Source organism: Corvus moneduloides, chromosome 7 (genome assembly GCF_009650955.1).
Source record: "Corvus moneduloides isolate bCorMon1 chromosome 7, bCorMon1.pri, whole genome shotgun sequence".
NCBI lineage: Eukaryota > Metazoa > Chordata > Aves > Passeriformes > Corvidae > Corvus > Corvus moneduloides.
Genome location: NC_045482.1, coordinates 18,387,857 through 18,415,811, shown reverse-complemented (window position 1 = coordinate 18,415,811; position 27,955 = coordinate 18,387,857). Strand labels below are relative to the sequence as shown.

The 27,955-nt window shown below is 39.0% G+C and overlaps 1 protein-coding gene across 2 annotated transcripts in view; it reads left to right on the top strand.

Annotated features, from left to right (window-relative positions):
- MAP3K20 (mitogen-activated protein kinase kinase kinase 20) overlaps nt 1–27,955 on the top strand; it is a 93,112-nt gene that overhangs the window by 21,051 nt on the left and 44,106 nt on the right. For both annotated transcript variants that reach the window (XM_032114872.1, XM_032114873.1), the window contains exons 3-9: nt 7,920–8,007; nt 12,174–12,275; nt 13,049–13,114; nt 14,038–14,066; nt 14,184–14,321; nt 20,224–20,310; nt 23,833–23,907. In XM_032114872.1, coding sequence (XP_031970763.1) covers nt 7,920–8,007; nt 12,174–12,275; nt 13,049–13,114; nt 14,038–14,066; nt 14,184–14,321; nt 20,224–20,310; nt 23,833–23,907 — 585 coding nt within the window. The remainder of the gene's footprint in view (nt 1–7,919; nt 8,008–12,173; nt 12,276–13,048; nt 13,115–14,037; nt 14,067–14,183; nt 14,322–20,223; nt 20,311–23,832; nt 23,908–27,955) is intronic.

Genomic DNA, 27,955 nt, shown 5'->3' with positions numbered 1-27,955 from the left:
TCAGAAAGTTTCAAGTTTCGTTATTCGGTTGTGTTTTAGGAATGTTGAGGGTTTTGTCGCTGTTCTTCATAGTCAAAGCCAGTTTGTGTTCAAAATGATTGTGAGTAACTTGGAAAATTTCCCAGCACTGAAAAGAGAAATGATGATTGCTGAAAATAAACAGCTCTATGGGAGCTCAGGTATTTCAGCCCTGCCGTTTAGGCCACTCATCTATTGTTTCTACTCAATTGCTGGTGTTGCTTTGCAGCTGGAGGCAGTTTAGTACTCCAAATCTGCCTGAATTAAAAATTACAAATATTGCAGGACATTGCTCATTTCTAAACTCTTACACCAATACAAATACATAGTTTTGAATGGTTTTACTTTATGTGAATAACAGTAGTGAAATCCAAACTAAACTTGTTCTTGGCAGATCTGCCTTTATCAGATACCTTAATATTAAATGCTCATACAATGTCACATTGTATGCTGCAAAATGTAACAATCCTGTGGGTGTATTTCTACTTGAAATCTGTCTAAGAAATGAGTTATTTTTCCATAATCTTTGGGTTTGTTTTTTGGTTGTTTGGATATTTTTGTAAATGGCACTGGAAGTGTAACGCAGAATTTTTTCAAGCTTACTAAACATTCTGTAAGGATTTTCTGCAGAAAGTGCCTCTGCTTGGTTTCATCAGTCTGTTAGCAGCCTCCTCTCATGGATAACAAGTTTTTAACCCTCCTCATGAGGAAAACCAACACCACGATCCTGCAATTTCTTGGTCAGTGCGGTGTGGCTCTGCGTGATCGTTGCACTGGGCTGATGGAGGTCAGAGTGAGAATTGAGCCAGTTAGCTTGATCTCACTCCCTCTTGCTGCACAGGGCAGAGGCTCTGCTGCCGCATCACAAGGACAAATCCACTGTGATTTTTAGAGGGACCAGCCTGCTTTTCATGGGCTGAACAAGCCTTTGCAGTGTTTTGACGGGCACATTCTGAATTTGCTAGCTAGTACTTTTAATCTCATAGCCTTCAAATTATCCATAACATACCAAGTTGTGTGCAAAGCTTGCTATAAAGAACTATAGTAGAGTACAAAACCCAGTTTTCTTTTCAAATGGTCAGTATCCCATACATCTTACTACTAACAAGTCCTATGGTGCTGCATGATGCAAATTAATTATTTCAAAGTGAATTTCATAAGGTGGGGTGAGCCTATAACAGCATTTAATAAATTTATGTCCATATTCCTTACCTGTGGTACATTATGACAGTTTAACAGAACTGAGCTGTCTTGGTAGTGTGTTTTTTCTTTCTTTAAGATTGTAGCTTTAGAGTCAATACGAGGTATTTAAAGTGTGTGTTTCATCACAGTATCTCCAAAAATGAGATTTTTTTTTTTTTTGATGATATACACCAGTGAATTTAAAATAATGGCAAGATGATTATATAGCAATAAGAATTTATTAGTTTCCTGTATATTTCCACTTTAGTCTCTGGGATTTGTAACAGTGTAGGACACAATTTTGGATGCAAATTTGATGCTTTCAAAGATTTCCTCAATCAAAATGCTTCAAAGTACAAATTTTGTATGTCATTGTAGACGTACTTATGAGAATTTAATTCTGTTATTTACAGAAATGCTGGTGACATCAATCTGAGAATGTAATTTAACTCTTTTCTGTATGGTTTAAGAAACAGGATACTGTTTCTTAATACAGCCTGAATATAGAGGCTGTGTTCTAAGATGTAAGTGCTGACAGTTTTAACATGTAAGTGGCCTATAGAAAACAGCTTTTTTTAGGGATAAGTTATCATCTAAATGAGTACTAAAAAAGAAGCCCAAGCTCACACAGCTTTAAGTGACATGCAACCATAGTTTTAAAACTATGATGGCCTATGGGAAGAGATGGTAACACATGCTGGGAGTGTGCCCATTGAAGCACTTGGTAACTGCTTATTTGCATGTAAAAAAATCTCACTGAGGATTCTTTGGCTTTGCCATGTTCATGTGGGTTTTGTCTTGCCTAGTTAGTATTAAAGACAGTTTAACAGATTTAACAAAAATTCATTAAACTGGACAATCAGTATCTTTTACTCGTTATTTGGGGCCCCCAAAGCACAAAATTCTTGGTTTCATTTTTTTCCTTAGAAAACCTTATGAGAATAGACAAATCAGTAAGCAAAGTCCTAATTTTTTATTTTGTACCTGTTTAATTTTCTTTTTAGTGTTCAAAACTGTAATAATTACTTAACATCCTGCTATATAATTCATGGTAATAATTCTATGTTTCTGAAATTCTTTAAGTATCCCTTTATTGCATATTGAGAAGATAATTTGTTAGGAATGACAGATGCTGATTGTCTTAGTATTGCATCTGTAAAATGATGTTTTGGGCTTGTTCACCTAGAGAAACTGGTATGGTAAGAGGTGTCATCCATTCTTAGACATCAGTAAATTCACAAGAAAGAATTGGATTCATGAGACCCTGGAAATGGAGATAGAGTGGATATACTTTTGAGCAGGAGTCTAGAAATAAAGGTGTGGGATTTATATATATTAGCATTCTGTATCTTTTTTGTATGTGGTTGTCACTAATAGAATGATTTTACTAAAACATCAGCTGGCCTCTTCCAGCTGCCCTTTTATTAGGACGTAAAACCTCCTGAGAGTAGCTAAGTTGCAACTCTCCCAAGAACATGACAAAGGTCAAAGCCTTTAAAATGCTACAAGACTTAGGAAAAAAAAAATCTTTCCAAAGCTGTCTTAAGTGTGTCTAAATATCTCCTTAATAAACATGGCAAAAATTTCTCTGGAAAATTAAATAGCCAAACTTTTGCATAATGTAATAATAAATATAAGGCAGTTAAGGAAGTTGTGTTAATCAGATTAAGTAGCTAACCATGTCTAACTCTGTAATTTTGCATGGAGGGAAGGTGCCACTTGCTGTGCAGTTAACCTGATTTACTAGCAGGAAAGTTGGTTGGCTGCTGGCTGACCCAATGGTCTCACAAGTGGCTGCAGCTATTTCCTGTGTTATTCCTAAATCAGTGTGCTCAGACCAGGGTGGAAATGTACTTTACTCTTTCCAGTCAGCTGCTCCAAAGCCACCTAGAAGAAGTGGTGGTTGAGTTGCTTTGGGCTCAGTTTGTCTGAACCCATGGAAAAAAGTCTTTTGATACTGAAAAACTCTGTGAACAGATGTTCTTCTACAGTTCCAGCTGTGCTGCTGGAATAGACTGCTAGCCCAAGCCCTTGATCGCTTCTCTTGACTACAAGTGTGAGCATAACAAATTTCTAATATATTTCCAAGGAGAACTAGAGTAACTAAAATATGCTGAGTCGTTTGGTCTTTGCTAACTTTAACTGCCTTGGGATAGGGAGCTCTAACAAGAGCAGCTGCAGCTGCTATGAGTAGCTGGCAAGCAACAACACAGCTGTATGCAAAGTGCCTCCGTCCACATCCTTACTGTCTTTGCGGCTGCAATTAAAGATCTGACGATACGGCCTTGTCTGATTCCCAAGTAATGCCAGCTCAGCATCAGGTGGCCATTGCCCACATCTGCAGTCAGCAGCGACCTTGAAGACCTCATCAGAGCTGATCTGCACTTGCTGCTTTTGCTGCATTGGTACAAGGCAGAGCAAAAACAAGTGTGGGCTTGGGTCATCCTGGTGAGCTGAGGCTTATGCTTCTCTTAACGAGACCATGCTGTCCAGGCAGCTTGCTTTGTCCCGTCATCTGCTGCTGGCTGTGCTTAGAATTTGTGTTCGTGGTTTCTGTCCAGCAATTGCGGAACACAGACGAGACCTAGAGGAGGATCTTGTTTTTTCCTGCTGAAACACCTGAAGATATGGTTATCCATGCATGGTTGTTTGTACTACAAGGTTAAGAACAGTACTAGTGGGTCTACAGGCATCTCTAGGGTGATGTCAGTCTTAGATGATGTAATTGTCATTTTCACATATGTTAATAAGTAGAGATTAAACAGGCATAAAACCAAATTACCTGTTAAACACTGTGATCCATACCATGGTTCACAGGACACAATTACACTGGTAGTACACTTAGGGATTACCTGAATTCCAAACTCTTATACTGTAATTGTTTTATTAATTGGGTTTGATTTACAGTAACCCAGTAAGTGAGAATTAAATTTAAAAGTTTTCAATGTAATTTGTTCTGACCTTGGATTTTGTGATATTTGAATTATGTAAGCAGTGGATTAGGTTTGTTTAGAAATCTGAATCCCTTTGCCTTTGAGAAATGGTGTGCAGTCTGTAATCCCTTCAGCAGGACTCAACAGAGGGACATAATTTTATCCATACCTGTGATGTAAGCGCAGTATGAACAGTTATAGCATAGTTTGATGGTCAGTAACAGGCTCTTACTTAGCTTATAATGGCACAAAGCATAATATTCAACTCTACTGCAGTTACCTTGTGCATCTGTGTCTCTATGTTAAGTCCAGGGACTTCGTATTTATGTGTTTGGATGTGTTTCCTTCAGCAGAACTCCGCTAGTTCTGGTTCAATCCAGCCTTTAAAAAAATAAAATTCTGTCTTTCACACAAAAAACAGATGTAATGAAGTAGTTGAATACTTGTTACTTGTCATCGCTATTTAGGAAGTAAATTGGTACTCATTTAGCTTGCATAAAATAGACAGCAGCTTTACTGAGGGAAGAGCGTCATGCCCAACCTAGCAAGGGCTGACTTCTTCAACAGTCTTTAGACAGACAGATGCATGACAAGATTTTCTTTCAAGCATTTAGGCATTTTGGATTTAAGTACAGTTTTGATGCTTAAAGGTGATTCTAAATATTCTTGTTAGTGTCTAAGAAATCTTTGAAATACCAGTCTTTAACCACCACTCTGTAATTTGCTATCTGAAAGTAATTTTCATTGAAATACGGCACCTTCTTGTCAAAGATAGTACAAAAGCTTCAAAGATATGGACTGGCTTGCATCTGATTCTCGCTGTAAGGAGTAAGTGTCTTTAAATTGGCTAATAGAGTTCACAGCTGATCTACAGCAACAGAAAAGAACAAAACATGAAAGGAATAGTCTAGAATCGCTAGTGCTAACCAACAGCAGAGTGATTAAAAGTGTTTAGAGAGGATTTCTTTCTGATATAATAGTCCTTAGGAACAGTTGGCAATTTTTTTTACCCCAAAGTTGTTAATTTTTGTATCTGTGGGCAATTAGAAGGTGCTTCTCTGGATTTCTTAGATGGAAGCTTGCTTTGGTATCTGTTAAATCCCAGATTAGGGTATGAACATCAGTGTGAAGGTGATGGTATTAGCCATGGTCAACACAGCATTTTTTTCATACTTCTGTAATGTGATCTTAGTGTATATAATGTAAATAAGATAATGGTAAAAATTTTCTTTTGCATTTCCAATGATAAAAGCTCTGTGTGTCTGTGCCAGTGAAGTACTTGTCTTCTTGGGCTAATGTTCATATTTTGTTTCCAGTCCCGTTGTGGTAGCACTGGGTGATTGGTCAGTCTTGAGTTTGCTGCTGGCGTTGCTGCAGTGTAGCCCTTCTGTTGTCCACTGACCCTGATGGGCTTTCACTGGATCCAGCAGCAAATTGTGTGAGATGGAGAACAGTCACTGCGTTCTGCACATAGTTATGATGGAATAGGGAGCTATGGCACTTGGATTTGTTAATCATGGCACAGTTTTAATCATTCTCCTAAAAGATTCATCTAGTACTACTTTTATAGCTGGGACCTAAATATATTATGCTATGGGAAAAAAATGTGAGACCCATCAATTTAATTCTAATAACCTCTTGAAGTACTTGTGTTGTAAACACCACAGCAGATGGCATGCTCAGAGCTTTGAAGACATGGTGTGTTTTAAGTACTTTACAAGAAGATGGTTTTATTCCATTGCTCCAACCAAGGTGTTCATGAAAAGGTGGTTTTAGATGGTTTGTCTAACTGTTTGTGTTATTCCTGTCTCATATAAGAATATTCAGATATGCAGTCAAGGAGAGTTAGGTCTCCTGGTAATCTGGCAGTAATGCTGGTAAGAATTAGAGGACATTGCCCAATTGAGTATTTCCTAAGGAATATACAAACATAATACAAAAGTTTCTGAGATGGAGATTTGGATGACTAAGCAGTCACCTGCATCCTCCAGGCTAGCAAAGGAGGTTGGAGGTACAACTCATGCTGCTGCTGCTGCAAGAGTCCCTTGTCTTGGGAGGCTGGTGGGGCTGCAGTTGGAGGGCAGAGCTCCTTCTGCTGGCAGATCCCTTGACTGGCTCTAGGAGTGTTGCTGTTTAACTGCAGGTGAATCTTCCCACATTTGCTTAGGTAGCTGCCAGTTAAATTATTTTGTGGCCTTGTAGATTCACTGAAGACAGAAAAGCTATAGCAGTTTTGATGCAGAATCCCATGGTACATCAGCTACTGCTACTGTAATAAATGTAGAGCTATAGCAAAGCGGTATTTGTTTGGCCTGTGTTTTATAGGGGGTACCATGATACATGTGCTTAATTGCATAATTACAGATAAAGGCATTAGATGACTCAATTTTTTGCTGTTGTTGCTTAAAGACTTTTTGAGTAACTTCAACACAGTTTTCAATTAAGACCTTTATCTTTAGCTAATGCACAGACATTTACACATATTCAATTAAATCTTTAACTATAGCTTTGAACTTAACTTGGGTTACACTAACTCTTCATGCTGCTTAGCCTGCTCAGCAAGAAAAATAGTATTACCATCAAGTGAGTAATCTTTTTTCATAATACCAGAAAATTAACTTCTAAAATGTATGCTGTTTTCAGCAAATCATACTGCAGGCTGACTCACCTAGAAGTCCACAAAATAATTTAATTGGCAGTTATCTAAGAATATGTGTGAAAACTCTCCTCTGGGTAAACAGCAACACTCCCACTGCCAGTCAAAGGTCTGTGAAGGGATCTGTCAGATACTTTTGATAAGTTCTGAGGAGTTAATTGTGATGTTGTTCTTGTTAGATGCTCTTGCCTGGTATAGAGTTAACATAATCTCGAAGTCTTAAAGTAAAGCATTACAGTGGAGAAAAATATAAAATAGTACATATCTGTATTTGCATAATATGTATACTTGTGCAAAAACATGTGTCTAAAATCTGTTGAGTATTTATTTTAATACACTACAGAGGTGAGACTGTTGAGACAGCTTCCAGGAGATATCTGACCTTTTTTCTCAAAAACTACAGGGTGTGTATGTCTTAATTTATGTTGGTACAGTCTCATTGTCTTGCAGTCTCTTGCTGAAGCCCAGCAGCATTATTCAAGTAGAATTTGAAGGTTTTGCGTTTTTATCCAGAATTGCCAAACATCTGTACTCTACATTGAGGAGCAGTTTCAGCTGCACTGCTGGCTATTTGGCAATCTCAAAGATGCTTGCTGTGTGTATTTAATCAGACTCCACAGCGCATGCCTGGAAATTCCACATTTCCAGTAAACATTGGATGGAGCTGTGTGTGTATGGTATGCTGTAACAGCCTGGAACACTGGACTCGCTGAACCCATGGTACTTTGTGCATAAACACAAATTCTGGATAGGACTGCTGCTGCTTTGCCAAAAATCCCAGATCTTTCTTGGAATAAAGTTTTCCAAGGTCTTCAGTTTTTCCAAAGACTTAACTTCCTACATCAGTGCCTTGGCCATGAAAGAATAGTCTGAAATTTATTTTTCCCACCCCCCCCAAACATACAAAGCATTCATCTGCCAGACTCTCTCACTAGGTTTTCAAATACCAAGCATTTGTGAACAGTCTTTTCTAGATATATATGTGCTTTTATATATATTATATATATATACATATATATATAAAAAATATGTTGTATATGTGTGTGTACCCACTGAGGTATAAAATAAACTATCATAGTAAATGACCCATTCCTAATTGTCTAACTTGTTTGTTTGTTTGTTTTCAACAGGCAGAAATACTCAGTGTGCTCAGTCACAGAAACATCATTCAGTTCTATGGAGCTGTCATTGAACCTCCAAATTATGGCATAGTTACAGGTAAGAATTTTTTCTGACCTTTTTCTTTATTCTTTAAAACTCCAGTTTTAAAAGGTTATCTCCAATGTTGCCCAATTACAATGTTTTGCTAATTGTTCTGGTCTTCTTTAAATGTTAAGGGTGCATGGCACCACCGGCTTCAATGTAAGTGGGAGTGCTGGAGGTGGGAACCAGACTGGGAGCATAGCTGGTGGCAGCATGGAGGCAGATGGGGCCTAGGGTGTTCTTAATGCACAACTGCAGGACCCCTTTAAACAGAGGCTTGCACTGTGTTCTCTTTCCCTGTTCAGAGAACTGCTTTTCCATTTTAATTGGGCATGTCACAAAAGCAGAGATTTTCATGATACGAAGTTCTGGCTGGTTCTGTGAGGAGGGTAGGCTGGGTACCTGCTCAGAGCAAAGCTGCCCCATGAGTTCTGCCTGCATTGAAAATAGGAGAATTTGCATTGTGAAGTGGACAAATGGAAGAGCTTGAAATAGAGTCAAGGGTTTATAAGACATTGTAAGACACCTCCCTTTATTCACTGGAAGCTAGGTTTCATTTGTTTTGACATTCTTAGAATTATGCAGAAGTTGGTTTTTGTGGTATTGTTGGGGTTTTTTGGTGGTGTTTTTTTTGGTTTTTTTTTTTTACAGCTTTAAGCTTCCTGCCCTTATCTTGGGAGATAGTCCAGATACAGAATTTTCTCCCTTTCCTGTATGGGACAAACTACGTAAGATAGGAGTAGAAAGCAAAGAAATTTCCCATCTGCTGAAACAAATGTTTGGAGAAATAAAATGCATGATAGTGTGGATTAGGAGTCATGTTTTGGCATGTCTGTAACCTTTCAAAGTTCAATGTGAGGAGTAGTCTTCTGTGTGTAGCACAATCTAATACCAATTTGAGTCACTGCCAGTAAGGTTTTTATTGGTTCTTAGATGGTGGTCAGAACTTGTGAAAATTCAGTTATTTCTACCTGCCTCTTAGACTGCTGGTTATCACAGCAGATAGCAGTGTAATCTGGTGGGAGCACATCCAAAATGCAGCACTTTTCAGGGCATAGGGAGCTTTGCTTACTGCAGGAGTATCAGCATACTGGAGGTCATGGTGTGGCAGTCAGCATTCCAGAGGTGCATGGGGTGACTACAGTCTTCACCACTCAGAAATGCATTGATGATAGCATATAGACAGGAGCTTGAATTCCTTCTGGAGGCAATAAAATTAATAGAAAGCTAATAAATCAAGTAATGTAATTTTACTAGCCTTTTTAATGTAAGTGTAAACCAGCAAGCAGAGTAGCAAAGGAGAGGTGTAATCGATGACCTGGGATGATGTCTGGATCAGAAGTCCTCAGCTTGATCTCACAAAAGGTCAGTGTTTGGAGGACATATGACCTGCTTACCAGTCACAGGACAAACAGCAATTAAAGTAATTCACTGTGCTGTTGAGAAGGAGGACTCTTTAACTACCTGTGAGAAAGGGACTATGGTGTGTAGTTCAACAGCTTTGTTCCACAGGAACTCTGATCATACCTGGCTAAAGAAGAAAGAGGTTTGGGGGTTTTTTAGCATACTGTGTTGATTCTTCGTGCAACTTCTAAGGAGACTGGAGTCTTATGGGTTGGAAGGGAAGCAAGGTTCCATTTCCCCACACTGTTTTCAAATGAGAGAATGGCTACTGATAAAAGAAATGTTAATTATGCTTAAAATGTCTTTTAGAGGGATTTTCACTTTGTGATCTTCTGGATGGCCTTCAGTGTTGCAAACTTAACCCTGTGGTTTAGTCAGATTCATTCTTGGGAGAGAAAATCACAAACAAGAAGAAATCTTGAGAAACGAATGTTCCTTCAGAGTGATGGAGATGAGAGCATTGAGCCAAGTATTGGCATCTACTGAACATTAGCTGCATGTACTGTCTTATGTGGGGTTGTTAAAGAGTTCTCTGAGAAGGGCTACAGCTGCAGTTAAAAGGAATGCTTTCCTGCTGGGATGTATGTCAGTGTTCCAGCTCATCCTGATGCTCAGTGAGCTGCTGACGTGGATCACATTGTTCTAGATGTTACTGGCCATCTCTGTCAGCAGCAGTCTCAATGTGTAGCTTTCAGATATGGCCTTTGGCCACAGCTGCCTCATCCCAAAAGGTTCTTAGAGCTTCTGCCCCCATTGCACAGAACCATATGTATCCCATAGCCCATCACAGGGTGCGTCCAGTAAGGCAATCAGAGCTTTCCTTTCTAAAGCAAGTATTTCTTTTCCATTATTATTGACAAAACATTGTCCTTGCAATATGATTTCCAAATCCATAAGCTCCTAGTAAATACCTGTGGCACAATAAGTATATAGAAGAAATTATAACAGTGGAGCTTTGTTGATTGAAGCTTACTTGCCTCTGTTCACACAGAGTGGCAAAGGGCTGGAGGAGCTGAGTTGTCCCTGACCCTGCTGGATCAAATTATGCACTGTAAAGGCATGTAAAGCATGCAGCCAACCTATTCCTGAAGAAGCCATTTTTAAGACAGATGATGACATCACGGGTAAAAAAAGCTTCTGTTTTAATTGTGGAAATGTGCAGGTCAGCAGCTTACTCCTCTCTCAGTGACATCCGAAGGTACACGTCTGTCCTTTCAGTGGCAGGTTGTGCAGCGTGATCCAAAGCTAACACTTGAGTGTTTACTTTCAAGGGACTTCTTGTTTTCTCCCTCTTTCATTTAGCACTGGAGTCTTCCCATCTGGCCTGCCATGTTCTAGGCTGCAGATTCAGTTTGGTCTGTTTCCCTCCCCATGCAGTGGTCTCCCAGTGTTTTTGATTTCCTTGGTGAGGAACAATGGAAATTTTTGTATTCATTTAGCCTATCATGTATCAATCGTTGATTAATATTATTATTAAAAAAATTCAGATACCTTTGATGTAGGCAATGATTTTGTGGCTGCTTTGAAATGATGTGAAGATTTTGAGAGTCTTCTAAGTAGGTTCTAAATTCTGCCTGAGAAGCACACTGAATAGCCTTGGGAGAGAGGGACAAAAGGCTTAAGTTGCTCCTTGTATCCCTTGTATCCCCTGGTCTTTGTGCTACTTGGGCTGCGCTGGGTGGCATGTGCCTGCCCTGTCATTGCAAACAGATAAAAGAAAATGTATCAGCTGCTTCATCTTATGAACCTCCTGTTGTGTTTTTGGTGAAACATCAATGAATTCTAAATAAGCATAAAACTTATTTAAGAAATACTGAGGGGAAGAGCTACAGCCTTTAAACTACTGTACATGACCTGCAGCACAGGGAAATCTGTCCTGCTTATCTCCGTGTTAGATTTCTAGTTTCATCCTTCCGTTTTTTTCTCCATGGGAAATAGGAGACTTTCTACCTGCAAACCCTTTCCTCGTAACAGAACATTATGTATTTAGCATGTGGCTTTACTTAAAAAAAAAAAAATTAAAAATTATATTTTGTTATGGGGCATCATTTATACACAGTACTGCTTACCAGTGGGGAGTATCCTCTGATTTTAGAAACAATAAGATGGATCTGATACCACCAAACTAATCTATTAACTGTTCTGATCAAGAGTGGCAAATGCACTGTTCAAAAAAGTAAGAATTTTAGATGATATGAAAGTGGTACTGTGGAGATTTGAGTTGTCTCCAGTTTCACATCTAAATATGTGTAGGTATAACCAGCTTGTTATTCCTGTTTTAAGCCCTGCAACTCTGATAGTCAGACTGGATTCCATCTGCCACACTTCCAAACACCAGTGGGCCCCAAAAGCCCTTGTTTGTATCCACAGAATCCTGCTGTGGGATTCTGTAGGTACAGTTAAGGGAAATTAAGAAAAACATCTGCTTGTCCTGAACAAGGAGCATACAGAACCTTTTACTCTGGAATTTGAACTGCTTTGCCTGATCTTTCTTGATGCCAGACCTTTCTAACGCTTTTTCATTTTAATGCCTATTTTTCTATATGATTACACTTTTTTGTTTGTTTTTTCATTTTTTGTTAGTAGTAGATTATGTCTGTAGGGATAATCAGATAAACTCTCCTACTACACTGGTAATAATATTAGGCTGTCGACCCCAAGTTCTTTGTCATTAAGGCAGAGGTTGACTGCTTTGTAGAACTGGCAGAGTTTCTACTACATCTTTCAAGTTAGGTGCAATGTTTTAAAATGTTGTGTTTGTTGCTGTTTTTTAACAGAGTATGCTTCTGCTGGCTCACTGTTTGATTACATTAATAGTAACAAAAGTGAAGAGATGGATATGGATCATATCATGACCTGGGCCACTGACATAGCTAAAGGTAAGCAAGAATAGTGGCGTATGCTATCCTACACAGCCAGCAAATGTACAGCTGGAGATGCTTTCCTTAGAAAGTCAGGAGAGCCTTCCTAGTCTTCCTTATTTAAATTGTAACAAAACCAACCAAACATATATAAATAAAAAAAGCAAAACCCATTCACTGTTCTTTGTAATATGTTCCTTGTTTATTATGAATCCAAAATATTCTGGAGTGAAAATGGCTTCTGTGAGCCAGTTCTGGTGTGCTCCTAAGTCCCAAGAGGGTAATTTTGCTGATGTAGAGTAATTATGAGGTAAAGTGCATAATTGCCCTCACATTTGATTTGATTTGGGGCATTTAAGGAAGCTAAGGGCTTATTCTCAGCAAACATACTGAAATTCTTTGTATAATAATGTAGAATAAGCTGTTCCATCCTTTGTGTTCTCTGTGACTGACCACACAAGAACTAGTGTAAACTAATGAAAAAAAAGTAAATTAATATCTGGCTTAATTGTGTAGACACCTCCTTAACTATATAGTTAGAGAAAATAACTACATATGATGTTAAAAACCATTAGCATATCCATATAGATGCTCTGAGATATATGTGAGCTTTGCTTAGTGCTTTTTACTCGAGGTAGATTACAGGAAGCTTTGCTTCTCCTTCAGCATGTCAATATGGCATACAGGTATGGCAACTCGTAATGAGTACAGCTAGTGGGAACCAGGAAACATGACTGAGATATGTGATGGCCCTCCTCAGCCTAACTGGATTGTTCCTTTGTTTTGTGTAGGAATGCACTATTTACACATGGAAGCTCCAGTCAAAGTTATCCACAGGGACCTGAAGTCCAGGAATGGTAAAGTAGCAAAACACTGAAATGCTCTGTGTTTACTGTTACCTGTTAATGTGGCATTTAAGTCTGTGCCTGAGCTTTGTGAACAAGCAGAACTAACTAACGCCTTGGTTGTCATCAAAGCTTCACTTGTTGAAGCGCAGAAGAGCCTGTTCCCTCCTCCCCATCCTGAGCCTGTCTGAAGTTCACTACAGACTTGGCATCATCTAGAGCACTGTGGAGGGCTCTTCCAACTTGTGTCTTGCTGGCCATGATTGGCCATCTCATCAGCTTTCAGACACTGCCTGGGCACTCCTCACATCCTTTTCCTATTTGGAAAGGTTGAGTACCAGGGAAGGCTGGCAGACACCAGACACAATAGGCTGGATAAGGCCTATTATTTCTTATCAGAAAATCTTGTCTTTACTGTGGCTTTTTTTGAGGTTTGACACATACTCAGGCTTTTGAGTAATACACATTGAGTGTGGAGTCTGTACTTAGCAATTGACAGTCGTTCTTGAAATTTGCTGAACATTGCCTTTTAGATGAAACTTCTACTACTAGTGGTGGGATAGGAGGGACACACAGGGAGATAATAGTCAAGAAATATGTAGGTCTCACCTTGGTTGTAGGCTTTCTCCTTTTATTAACAACTCTTCCCGAGAGCTTCTTGTTAAACCTAACTATACTGGGGAGAATGAAGTTCATCTGTGGTGGTGTTGTCTTTTAACTCAGTAAGACCTGAAAGATTTTGCATTTCTTTGGAGGCTTGCAGGTATCCAGCATATGTTCTGTAAGCTTCTCAAAGGAACCAGGACAGGTGTGCACATTCAGGTGCTGGCTCACCTTAGGGTCATTTGTCTTATTGAAAACCAAAGTATTTTGCTGTAAAAATGTATTGGACTTGTTCTCAGCATTTTTGTAACCTTTTGTTTTTTCATTTTCAGTTGTTATAGCTGCTGATGGTGTGTTAAAGGTATGAACACTTTAATTATTTGAAAACAGATGCTGCTGCTTGACTGCATGTTTCCATGTCTGATGAATGAGGTTGATACTGTTAATACCAGTTTAATATTTTATTTATTTTTGCCAGATCTGTGATTTTGGTGCCTCAAGATTCCACTCCCATACGACACACATGTCATTAGTGGGCACGTTCCCATGGATGGCCCCAGAAGTTATTCAAAGTCTTCCAGTGTCTGAAACATGTGACACATACTCGTATGGAGTGGTGAGTGCCTCATCTCACTATGCATTGTAGCAGTTCTCTAGTGTGACAGAATTCACATGGTGCAAGAACAACAAAAAACCTCACACTTCCTTTTAAGACTGACCCATAATTTATAATTATATGCTTGAAAGTGGTAGAAGAACATAGTATTTTGCATGTTTGGTAACATCTGATTAGAGTAGCAGCATGCCAGCATAGGAAGTGCATGCTTTGCCACAAGTATTCACCATATGTCCAAAGGCTTTCAGGAGCTGCTGAAAAACCTGCATCATGAATCTCTGCTTGTGGGGTTTTTTTGTGGAACCGAGGAGAAAAAGGTTGTCTTGTAATAGGTGTGTAACAGGATGAAATCATTAGCATTCCACTTTCCCCAAAATAGTGTCACTGATTTTTATTAAAAAACAACTGCTCTATGCTCAATTGTTTAAAAGACACTGCTGTCACTATCTGTGAGAATAGACCCCATCTGAAAATATAGAAGCCCAGCACTGCTTTGCTGAAGGGTAAGGAATTAGTTATAGTTCATAAGAATGTCAGGTTTTCAGATTCAGTAATGTGAATTACTTTACTCTGTCTACAGTTAAACTCTAATTTAGTTTTGCTCTGCAATATAAAGTAGGCTAGAAATAACCCTACTGGTCATATCAACTGTGTGCCTAACCCCATAGCCTTTCTCTGCTAGAGGACAGTAAAGAGTACTTTGGGGGGGAAAGGAAAGGATGTGGGGCTGTAGTTTCCATGCATATCATTGTATTAACCATTTTTCTGTTTGGATTCAACAGTGGGTGGCAGAATGAGAAATTCTTCGCTACCTGTCAAATATTGTCTCTTTCTCTTTGAGGGATGGGAGGAGATAGATGTGAGGGAGGCACTGTGGTTTTAAGCTAGCACCTATGGCTATGCATAGCTAAGCTGATGTCTCAGTGGAGGATGAAACTTTTTGCCAAACAGTTGTTTATAGTGAGAAAAAAATTTGAGATCTGATGTGGCATCACCTAACAGCGAAAGTTTGAAGGTTTGAAAGGAGCCTTTATTGTCAGATTCAAAATCTTTGCTTAACTGAACTGGGTCACAAAGAGTAAGAGAACATAAGCTAGTAAATGTAAATGTTAATGTAAACTGTTACTGGAAGCAATCACATATTATCCACTCAAGGGAAACATTCCAGCTTCAAAACAGAGCAACAATGTTAGAGGAAAAATTCCATACATGGTGTTATAGTTTAAACTGCTCACATAGTCATCCTAGTCTGAATTGACTTTAGGTAATGTTTTCAAAGTGGGAGAAGGTAAGAAATTGTTTAATATCTTATCATGTCAAGTATTAACAGTGCCTTGGGAACAGTATGTTGTGCATAGTTTATTTTGCCTCATTCAAAAAGTAAGGTTCCTTTGACAGTTCTGTGCTTGGAGGTAGAACTGAACTACCCTCCTTATGAAAACAGTTCAGTGTTACCAGAGTATTTTAATGTTGCTATGGGTGTGTAGTGCTTCTTTAGAACATCTAATAATGACCCACAATTTTTAATATATTATTTTTGAACTAATGTGTTCTACTGTGGGTAGAAGCTTATGAATTCACTTAGGCTAAAGTAATTAATCTTTTTATAACTCTAGTCTTGGAACGCCATCATTTTCAGAGGAGATTGAGGGGTAGAAATGAAGAATGGCAGTGGCCCAAGTTCTCTGTTGCTGAAATTGCTGATACAGTGGGTTATACCAGCAAGAAATGGCCTGAATATAATACTGAAAGTTGGAATCTCCCTATAATAAGTGTAAAAACTATCAGAGAATTAGCTAGGGGTCTGAAAACAAGAAATCTGAGAAAGGGTATTTTTGTCTCTTCAAGTTATTATCATCTATAAAAACAAAATGTAAAGAATCCCTTTTTGAAGCATAACACATGCCAGCAGCTTTTGTGCTAGAGAGACAAATCTGCTTTACTTCAGTTAAAGTCCTCTTAACAAAGAACAGAATCCTTTCAAATGTAAACTAGTAAGATGCTAGGAATAGATATTTCATTTGCAATATTTCTCATCTTCTCCATGTTTTTCTTTAATTTCCTTTCTTCTATTTTTTTATCAGATGGTCTTTTCTTTCTACAAACCAATCTGTGATTTTAAATATTCTGTTTAAGCTGTGAGAGAGCTTTTCTCCATGAAGTGTTGAAGTTCTTCTGCAGCCTCATAGGTCTGAGCTGCTTCTCAGCTGAAACGAATTTTCCTTTTTGTGAGCAGTTGTGTACATGTTTATAGCTAAGGTTTAGATTAGCTTGTCCTGCTCTTCCTGGATGTTTAAACAGGCCTATGTATTCTCTGAGATACATAGTAAATAATTTATAATACTGTCATGAAATGCTAAAGCTAAATTTTCCAGGAGATTTATTACCACACAGAGACAGATCTTACACTTTTCTTCAGCCATGCTTTAGTTCTCTTTTCTGATTCATTTCCAAGTCTGTACTCTTGAACAACTGAAACCAAGTGTTACAAGTGATGAACCCAGAAACTGACTTGTATGTCATTGTATGTTGCTCAAAAATTATTCCTTGCCATCTCTGCCATTCCTCGCTATCTCTGCCAGATAGGAAAGTGTATGTGGGATGACAGTGTCACTCTAAAAGCTGTTTCAAAATCATGAAGACATATGCTCAGAATATGTTACCCTGGCAGAACTGTTTGCAGTGCACCACAGTGTGTGTTTGTGTATCAGTATAAATGTGTTTAATCACAGAGAGCTTATCCGATGTAGCTGAATTATTTTATCACTTACAAGAACAAATAAGTAAAACCATTAATTGGCTATTGGGGGAATAAATGTAGCAGCTGTTCAAACATTGCTTTAGCTATGAGAACATATGTTATTTATAGAGGGAATGTTGGCCAGCTCCAGGGGTTATCCCTTACTCTTTTTGAAAAGAATTACACGATCTTTAACTGCAGTTGGATCAATGCAGAGAAGACAGACCTAGTTTTCATGCCTAAGGGCAGTACCTCTGTGAGCACAATGCTAATGCTTATGCTGTACTTCTGCTAACTGTGGCTCCTGACCATTGTCTATGAACAGTTTCCTACCAGACAAAGCAATTTTTTTTTCAGTGAAGGTGTTCAGAGTGTTTTCTTTTCCTCAAATTACTTACTTGGATGTTCCCCTATCCACATGGCACTTTGAATCTTTGTTGGCTTTGCACTGGTGAGGAGATGGGGTAGGGGTGTTGTGGGTTTAGGTTTTCCTTTGGGTTATTGTCACATAGTTGAGAGGATAGGAATTGAAATGCACAGCTGAGCTGACAGAAATAAGTGTGTGAGCTTTTTCTGAAGACAAAATACTTCTTATTCTCAGGTTCATGTATAGGGTGAACATACATACATTTATCTCTCCTTTCTGTTCCTCTATATGCAAAGATGAGTCCAACATCTTCAGAGGCTGCAGCTTATAAAACCACTACATTAAATGGCCTTGCTTTGTTTTTCATCATTTTTTCTAGTTTGGCTGTTTTCTCTGTGAGCAGCTGCTGTCCATCATTACAGAGATGTGATGTGATTGTGAAAGCAGGTGATCCTCACCATCACAGGTGGGAGGGGATGTGAACCATGTCAGTCTCAGTTAGATTATACACCAAAAAGGAAGGATAAATTGATTTCCCTATGAAGTGAGCTGGGGAGCCAGTTCTGAAAATGAACAAGTGTGTACCTCATAGTAAAGAGGCTGGGGTAAGTCAGGTTGAGGTCCTTGTCTGCTGCTGAATCACCTTGGGGAGAGGAAGAGGTAAATGAGAATGCAGAAGGTACCCATTTGCTGCTTTTTAAAAGACTGCTGATGCAATCATTCACCTTAGCTGATGATTCAGGGTAGCAAGTCCGTGAGAGGGGGTTGAAACTCATGTAAAACTGAACATAGAGACATGTCACCATTGGAAGGAAAGGCTTTCTCTATACAACTGGCCTGAATATGAAAATTGCATTGTTATTAAAATATTTTCTAAACCTGTGTAAGTAAATACAAAGGTTTCCAACATCCCACTTTAGTATCTTTTACTTTCATTTATAAGTAAAATGAAGGCATTAAGAAAAATCCTTCATATTGTGTCAGATTGCTGGTTTTCTCTTCAACTATGTGCAGTGTTGGAAGTGTTTATAACTAGCACTGTTGGTTTAGGGAGGTGGTGATCTGTTCGGGCAGTGGAAATAAACACTAAAGGTGTCATGATAAAGGAATTTGGTGCAAAATGTTCTGCGCAAGCATATGTGCATGAATGAAACAAGACAGCTCTTAAAATTTACAGTCTTCTCAAAGAAAGGTAGCATCGCAGTAGTTTTCCAGCTCAAGGCTCTTGAAGACATTTAACATGTATTTCATTATGTTCTTTATTATGAAGATTATTTAGATACTGCTCTATCTGATGTGCAAACTTGAGTTTTTCCTCTGTGGTTTCATGGTACAGTCACACAGATGAGATGGTTCTGCAAGGCTGCTCAACCATATGTTTGATTTGGTCCAGGGACCTTTGTTTTAAACTGACTGTTCTGTACACTGCTATTTTGCCTGAAGTACATGGGACTGCTAAATGTTGTCCTTCTCTCACAATTAAATTTCCTTCTCTACCACTAGAGAGGTGATAATTTGAGTTACAATTGAGGTGCCTATTTTTCCTTCTGAAAGGATTGAACTGAGGCTAACAGGGTAATTGAATAAGTCTGCAAAAGATTTCCCCATATATTTCTTATTCTCAGAAAAACTGTTCTTATTTTTCCAAGATACCCTTACCTTTACTAATCAGTCTTCTGACTCGAGCAGAATTATTCAAATCGGTCTATTGTTGGAGTACCCTGTTCACTTGATTAAAGGCCCAACTCTGCTTCAATGCATTTTTTTTGCTTGACCTCCATCTGCCAATATTGTTGCATTTTCTTTCTAATTATCTTCATAGCTGTCCACAATCCATTCAAAACGATGCAGCTGGAATAAACCTGGGCACTAACCCAAACAGTGAGGATACAGAGACTTGCATAAGGATCTTAATGCATTTTGGCAAATCCTGCATTAAATGTATTTTGTTGTTGCTGTTATACTTGATATATGAGCTGAAGAAAAAGTTTGTAGATATTCGTAACTAGATGTGTATATGAAGGTTTTGCTGTAAAAAATTGGGGACATACACAAGTGGAGGTACAAAGTGCTATTAATTTGGTTGAATTCCAATATGTTGTACCAATAGCAGAAAAACAAGTTGGATTCATTGACTTGAAGCCTTTTTGATGATGCCAAACTCTTTTCTACAGAATAGCTTAGATTCTTGGGTACCGTGTTACCAAAATGCTAAAAGCATGCAAAATTAGGAGATCTTTCTATATCTAAGGACAGTATGTCTATAAAATCTGGAGGAGAACAGAGTAATTTTTTATATGCCATGTATTGCTTAGTTTAACATGATCACATACTTGGAGATAAACAATTACAGTTTTGATTGCAAAATTATATTTTTATAGGCATATCATAGGAGCAAAATACCTTTTGGATCACATTCACTAGTTGCAATTGCATAGAAATATTTTTAAATGAAAAATTACTGCAAAGCAAAGATATGTCTAGTTGGAGCTGAGAAGGAGAGGAGGAGTTCATTGTCTTCCCAAGTCCCAGTTGCCAAATGTGAACTTTATAGTGTACAAAGATAGTAAAAAAGCAACCGAGTTTTTCATCTTGGCTTTTCTGTAGGTGAAAAAGCAGAAACATTCAAATTAATTTTGTGAGAGGATCTCGCACACAAACACTGGTCCAAGTTCCTGCAAATGAAAACTGGTTGCCTGGTAATTGGATACAGAATAGTGCTGTATCAAGGTTTAATAATGTATTTAAAATACAAAGTACAGAAATAAAAATTCTTTTCTTTTTTTCTCTTCCAGGTTCTCTGGGAGATGCTAACAAGGGAGGTCCCCTTTAAAGGCTTGGAAGGATTACAAGTAGCTTGGCTTGTAGTGGAAAAAAACGAGGTAAGACTACGTTTCTACATTCAGGTACATAGATCAGAAAACAGTATTGGGGTTTTGCAAAAGACTTTTTCATCTTCTTCAAATTGAAAGTAAGTTCACGCGTATGGAAAGATTAGCAGTAGGAGCTAACACAAAGGGTCAAAGTGATGTTATTCCTCATGAATGGACCCTTTACATCTAATTGTTGCAGCTTCACGTCGTGATGCTGTAGATCAAAAATTGTACAAGTACTGTACTAGTTTCTCAGTCTCAATTGTAAAACCTAGGGGTTTGTTCTTAGTGATGAAAGAAGCCATTGCGTCCAAGGTAGGGGAACAGTTTAACTCCATCTCCTGCGTTTAGGACATCTTTTTACTGGCCGGGAGTTGATATATCTGTAAGAGACCTTCAGCTACTTCAACTTAACTCTCCCAGCAGGAGTCACTATAGTACAAGAAACTGCCGCTTAGATGAAAATTTCAAAAATAAAAGAAGAAAAAATAGTTTTAAAAAAAGAGAGAAATTACAGTTTTGCCACCTACGTTCAACACTACATTGAAGATGAGCTCCTCACTGGTATCGGCAAGGCTGTGGCATAGCTGCAAGCCTCCTCATGCAGAGTCTTTCCATTTCAAAAGCACTTCAGTGGTGTAAACACCGTTTGTACAGTGTCCCCAGCCTCGCTTTTCTTCTTCTCACAAATTGAGGCTTTCAGTTAGTTGGACATGTGAGCGTATATCTGAACACATAGTCCCTTGATATCAAAGACAGTAACTACATTTAAAAAACATTTAAAGTTGTGACTGTACCACACACAGACAAGCATGGAAATCCTCCACAAAGATGAAACCTCCTCTATCTAGACACAGCGGAAGCTTGGGAAACATTACAATGGCGAGGCAGTGGCTGTACAATACAGATTTCTATTCTTCTACATAAACTGTTTCTCAAAATGCTTCAGAGTTAAACAGAGGAGTTAGGTTTCCTCCTCTTAGTTTAATGTTTTTTGTTGGTGTTTTTTTCCCTCTCTCTTTTTTCTTCTTTTTGAGGACTGGATTAATTCCAGTGAGTGACACTGTGATATACCAATTAGTTGGAAATGCTACTATAACAGTGTGAAGATTGTGAATGTGGTCTTCTACTGTATTTATCAGAGCAGGGGGCACAAAGATACTCTTTCTCCTAGTTTAAGAAAAGCCTCATGCATCGTTTTGAAGGAGGAACCATAAAACCTTCCATCAATAGTATTTGTTTCTTGTGCCTACCATGTGCAGTTTTACGTGAAGGGTACAGAGTGGCACTGGGAATGTTTTAAAGAGATGTAGTGACATGCTAAAAGATGTCAGAGAGTACAGCACATTTCTCTACAGTTTTCCAGAGCCAGGGATTGTGTAAAATACAGTATCAGCAAAATGTGGACATGACTATTTTACTCATGGCTGAAGATACCCAAGGGGTGGCATTCTCAGAGCCAGCTCTTTGCCTGTCAGGTACCACTAGCCTGCTGCTACCATTTTCCTTAGAGGGCTGTGAGGGAGCTTAGAGGGCATTGCATAGTTTTTATTTTTTCTGGCCGTGACTTGGATAACATGTCCAGCATAAGCCTTGTAAAAGTCAGTTGTGCTACTTTTCTTCTTAGTTTTCTGTGTCCCATAACAAGTGTAAGGGTCAGGTTCTGCTCTCAGTTCAATCTGTTGATATCAGTGGGATTGCGTGGTTCCAGTCCACAACAGGACTGAATCACTGTTGAGCCAGTCCTCCATTTTTTGGACTGCAAGTCTTTTAAAATTGGTGTGGGATCGAGGCCAAAGCGTAATTGCATAAGGTGAAAAATCCCCTTTGCAAAGCCTGAGGCCAGCAAATGGAGTAGATTCTAATGTTTCTGTATGGTTCTCCTTTGACACTCTGCATCATTTCACAGTGTTACTTTTATTGTGGTAGAGATTTTTTTTTTAAGCCAAAAAAGCAAAGCATGAGAGTTCAGGTTATGCTAGATATGATCTCATAATAAAGTGCCACTGAGAAATATATTCTTTATTATAATATGACATTTGGAACCTGCTACCTCTATATTACATATTATATAGGTAACCTTCTGCACGAGTGAGACAAGTGGTGATTGCAACTGATTCTCCACCTCCTGGAACAGTGAGGGTTACAGCCAGTGTATTTTTAGGCCAATGACTCAATTAGAGATCAAGCACCAGTACAACTTATTTATGCATTTTACAAATTTCTGTGTATTTCTTCCACAGAAACCCTTGCACATTAATTTATGACATTAATAATCAGACTTCTGCAGTGCCGCGCCTCTGTATCTCATATTTCCAGTTTTTATGGTGTTCAAATGCTTGTGGAGCAGAATTGTTAAACTCTTACTTTTGGCTGCCGTGTCTTGTAAGGCTTTGCAGGTCATGCTGCAGTAATGTAATGGTACAGAGTGGCATAACTTGCTCTGCTTTGCTTCTGAAATGGCAATAGTAGGGCAGTTGAAAGGGTCTTCCTGGCAGGTTAGTCTGAACAGGACTGTAATACCTGGTTCTCACCTCTTAGAGGACAGGAACCCTTTTTCCAGCTTGATCTCTCTTACATTTGGACTCATTTTCACTGAGAAACTGGTTTTTTTATCTAACTTTAACAAATTTATTTATATAATATGAAACATCTGAAGTCAGTTAACTATATTAGGGAGAGCAGAGGGATCTCCTTCAGTGTGTAGTGTTGGAAGCACGTGCAGTCAACTGGAGAGGCTTCAGTATCTGTGTATATGAGAAAGGATTTCCTTTTAGGCTTTCCAGTCTGGAGGCAGGCTGTTAATGTAAAAATCTTCTAAGGCTGGCTGAGTGAATTCTTTCATGGTTTAAAACTCTCAGCAAATGAAACCAAACTAGCTTCAAACTAATTCTCTGTAGTGAGTGGTCCTGGCTATAACCAGGAACTCCTTGTCTTCAGTCATTAGGAAATATTTATGAGTTCACTGTGCTCTGTGAGTGCTTTCTGAGATCTGCATGTCCTCATTAATCCTTCTGACCACAGGCTCCTGAAACATCTCGTTTCATGTAGAGCCTCACTTAACTCTTTTTAACTCACTTAATGTAGTCTATATTTCAGCTATTTGTGTGTCAAAAGTGATTATAGTATTGTACAGCTAGATCATTTACGTGGGAGAAAGGAATTAAGGCAGGCTGTACATTATGCCTATCTGACAAGCATCTTAAAATACTATGCAGTAACCTCCACAAACTACTATGTTATAGTATTAAAAGCTGTTTGTCTTGGTTTTGCTTCTTCTCTCAGCTTTAAGGAACTCCATTTGTGCATTTGATACATTACTTTCTTATAGGTCTATTAAAAATTATTTGTGCTTCCTGCTAGTGGTAGTAATTTTGATTTTTCTTTCTCATATGTCTCCACATTTTTTATATTGCGTTTAAAAGAGGAAGTGTGCTTCAATTCTTTGAAGTCTATTGCTCTTATTGGAAACTGTTAGTAGCAGCCTAAAGGGAAATGCTTCCAGTAACTGGTACATTCTCTTTCCATTAGAGATTAACCATTCCAAGCAGTTGTCCCAGAAGTTTTGCAGAACTGATGCACCAATGTTGGGATGCTGATTCAAAGGTAATTAAATGTGTGTTTGATTTCTACACCACCACTCCAGCCTTGCTTTGCAAAATGCATTAGCATTTCTTCGGGGGACAAGTCTGAGCTGACACCATTGACACATTTCTTCACAAAGATACCCAGGACTGTCTTTTTTTTAAGTGGATTTATATATTTATACCTAAATGTGTGTCTCTCCCTTATAGTCAAGAGTTACTATGCTGCTAACTTTCCTGACTAGTAAAGACAATGGCAGGAAATATGGTATGATGGCCAAAATGTAGCCATTTTGGAGCAAGTGGAAAAATTGCAGATTTTGTATTTTCTTTCAAAGGTTAATATTTAATCCCTCTTGGATGTATGTGAGCATCACATTATGAAATACATATTTCAAGGTCCGGTTCTGTGCCCTACTTGTGTTGAAAACACAAGTATAAGTAAAGAATAAGTGAATCCGTAAGACATGGGTAGGAACAGCAGCAACACACTCTAAATTAACATTAAACCTTTCCTAATCTCTTCCCTTAGGACTTGAATGGTGAGCTTTATAATGACTTTACTGTAATAATATAATAATAGCAGTACCGTTTAACCATGAAAACAGAATAAAAAGTTAAAAGAGCTGCACCATTGTCCCTATTAATCTGCTGCTACAAAGAAGGGATTAAATAAGTATTTAGAGAGTAAAAGCTTTTGTAGATTATCAGAGTTACCTTGTTTAAATGGACTCTGCGACCATCGTGTTGTACATAAAACTGTCTGGAAGGAGCCTGTGGGCATACTAGCTTTAGTACCAAGGATTAACATCCATTTCCTTTGCCTATGAAAATATTTAAGACATTGAAGAATAGTTAAGCAAAGGAAATTGTGCTCTTCTACTCAAGTCAAGGCACCAGGAAGAACTTTGTTTCTTTAAACTCAGGAGAAAGTAGGCTACTACTTCAGAGAGACAAAGATTAATTCCAAGACAAAGTAGAGCATATAGGTGCTCTAAACTAGAATTTATCGCCAGACAGTAGCCATAGAGGAATAACAGGAGAAAGAAAATATCTATTCTTGGTCTCTCTTTTTAAAGCAAGGAGTTGCTACAGAATGGATCTGGAAGACTGAGATCCATCAACATGTGATTTCCATGTGAACAGACATAAAATTGCCATTCCCTTAATAGCTCCTTGGAGGGGGAGAGAAGGGGAGGGGAGAAACATGCTTAGAGTTTTTGAATCTACAAGTAGGCTGCTTAAGTTCTAGGTCAGTAATTACTGAAGAGGACTTTCAGAGCCAACTACTTATCTTTACTAACTGCTCCCAAATGTCAGCATCACTACCAAAGGCCTCAGAATAAGAATTATTGGAGCTTCTTTTCTGTAATTGTAGCACATACTAGATCAGCTCACTGCCTTGTTCAAGCCACATCCATAAGTGTCCAAAAGACTGTTGCTGTTTTTCAAGGAGAGGGAGGGATTTGCATGTTGTAAAAGAATGATGCTTAACCATCCGGCTGAGCAGAGTAATTTATCTGGGTGTGGGCTGGTTCCTGGGGACCTTGTTCCCAGAGGTGTCTCTGATGCATGCAAAGTGTGAATCTCACGTGAGATGGGGTTTTTCTGACAGTCTGCTCTTCACTAGTTTTTTTCATGCAGCTCTTCCTCTGTTAGGCAATTACAACTTTGTTCACATGACTGAAATGGAGTTATTTGTGGTCACAATTTGGGTATGTGACTGACCTATTCAGTCACGTGTTGGGAAAGGATCACTATTTACAGTTCTCAAAATGCTTTGATAAAGGGCTGTGTGGCCTGCATGAGCCAAAAGATGGAGCACGCTCCTCTGAAATACTGCTCTGTGTAACGTTCCCTTTTTGCCGGGATTAGCTTTAGAAAATCAGATCGTTGATGCATGAACAAGTTACTGAAGGTCAAGCAGGGGTGAGCTTGAGTATGTCAGCTGCTCAAAAGCAGTTGCTAAGGTGCATACTTTTAGCCCACAGAAAGCATGAGGTAACTTTTGGTGGCTTACCCCTGAGAAATGAGGGATATGCATTTATGGTGGGGCTAAGGAATACACTTGGAGAGCTGCTACAGAGCAGCTGGAGTGTCAGACACTGCTCACACCATAATTTCTTCATGGGAACAGACAGAGTTATTAATGCTGCTTTGAATTCTTAAGAATTTCTTCACACATGGGGAAAAATATTTGTAGCGCATTGCTCCACGAGATACTTGGGATGATAGTATTTATGCAGTTTAAACTGCTAGTTGAAACAAACAGTTCACACCTTAAAATTTCTACCAAACAAGTTGCTTTTGCTTGGGTATTAGGTAATTGTAGAAACAAGGTTGCTCATGACTGATGTCTTTGTTTACTGGGGTTTCGAGACATGGGTGAACAATTCTTTCTCATTTCATCTGTTCCTTCAGTTTCTCCCCACATCAAAGATGTTTATAAATTATGGAGTATTTTAATGGAAATCAGAAATCTGGGAACAGAGAAGGAGCAAAAAATGAAAGCCATATGGATTAAATATCCTGGTTTTATGCAGACCTATTCAGTAAGAAATACTGAGTGGAAGGAAACAATGAAAATATTAGCCAGAATTATTTCTAGAGGGGCATATATTTTAAAGATTTCAGTATGAGACATCACAGATATAAAGGGAAACAGTTTTCAAAGGCGACTCATGCCTTGATATTTTAAGAATCCCTTATAATGGCTTTCTAGAAAGTGCTAAGCAGTTATCCACTGAAAAGAAGACTTTTTTGTTTTTTTAAGTTTCTCAGCTCAGGCTCCCAGTTTCACAAATCACTTCTTGCCAGTTTTAACCAAGGTACCATTCTGCACTTAGAGTGCATTTATTAAATCTGAAATTATCCTTTCCTAGGGGCAAAAGACCAACAAAACCCACATGACAGTGTAGGCTTGTGCCTTCCTGTCAGGTTTTTCTCCATGCAAAGCTGTTACCTGTAAATCTGGCAGCTGCAAAGCTGGCAGGGTTGCTGCTGGCTGTTCACAGAATTTGCACAGCCAAAGATGTACAGTACTTTGACAGTACTGTGTGACTCTGCATTTATTCCAGCTCCAGTTGCACAACTCAGCAGCTCCTTTGCCTGTACTGTAGGACCTACCAAGTGAGTGTTGCTGCTTCTCCCAAATCAGTTGGTTGATCCTTTTGCCCACCCTTAGTAAAAGCCCTATTCTCTGTCATTGTCTCCACTCTGGTTACTCCAGACAAGCCTGACAGTAGAATTGACTGTGCTCACTTAGTGTCAGCCCTGCCCTGTACTTCCCAGTACACACCTGAGAAAAAAGGAGCAAGCAAAACTCATAGAAGTGTTTTGTAAATTATCCTGAATAATCCATAAAATATTGTAGATAATGCAGCATGGGAATGTTTGCCCTTGGTGTCTTCCTGAAAATAGAATTTGTTTAGTACAGGCACATTATGGTACCTGCCAGTCTGTTGGACAGTGTGTAGCAGTTCCAGTACCCTTCTAAATTGGAGGGAGCCACTGTCTCCTGTCTGGCAGCTTCCTCACTATTTGGGAAGCCCTTGAATCTCTTCAACAGTTCACATCTGCTGGTGTGGTTACAAGAGATCCAGTAGTAGCAACAAAAAGGGTGTGAAGGCCATTGAAAGGTTCTTCTGCCCCAAAACTGCAGTGGAGTTGGTGGTGGTGTCACGGATGGATTTTGTGCGCTGAGCCCCCAGCGCAGCCAACTCCTGACCAGGGAGGTTTGGGCTCTTCCAGAGTGTGTTCAGAGGATCTGCTCAGCTGTCGCAGGTCCAGCAGCATCATGTGCCTGGAGGGAAGGACGGCCGCCTCCCCAGCCCCCTGTAAAGGCAGGGTGACCCTGCTGGGTTTCCATCCAAGGGGCTGTGTCACCAATGCAAGCCATGTGCCGCTGAACAGGTACCTGTTGCCGTGAAGCTCAGCATGCCCAGTTTGCCGCTCCCTGCGTGCTGGGCTGGGGACCAAATTGTGTAAGCACATGGGTGGCTGGGGCAAGCATGTCTGTTGCAAAGAAAATCTGTGTAGCTCACTGAACTGCCCATTGCCCAAAATCATAG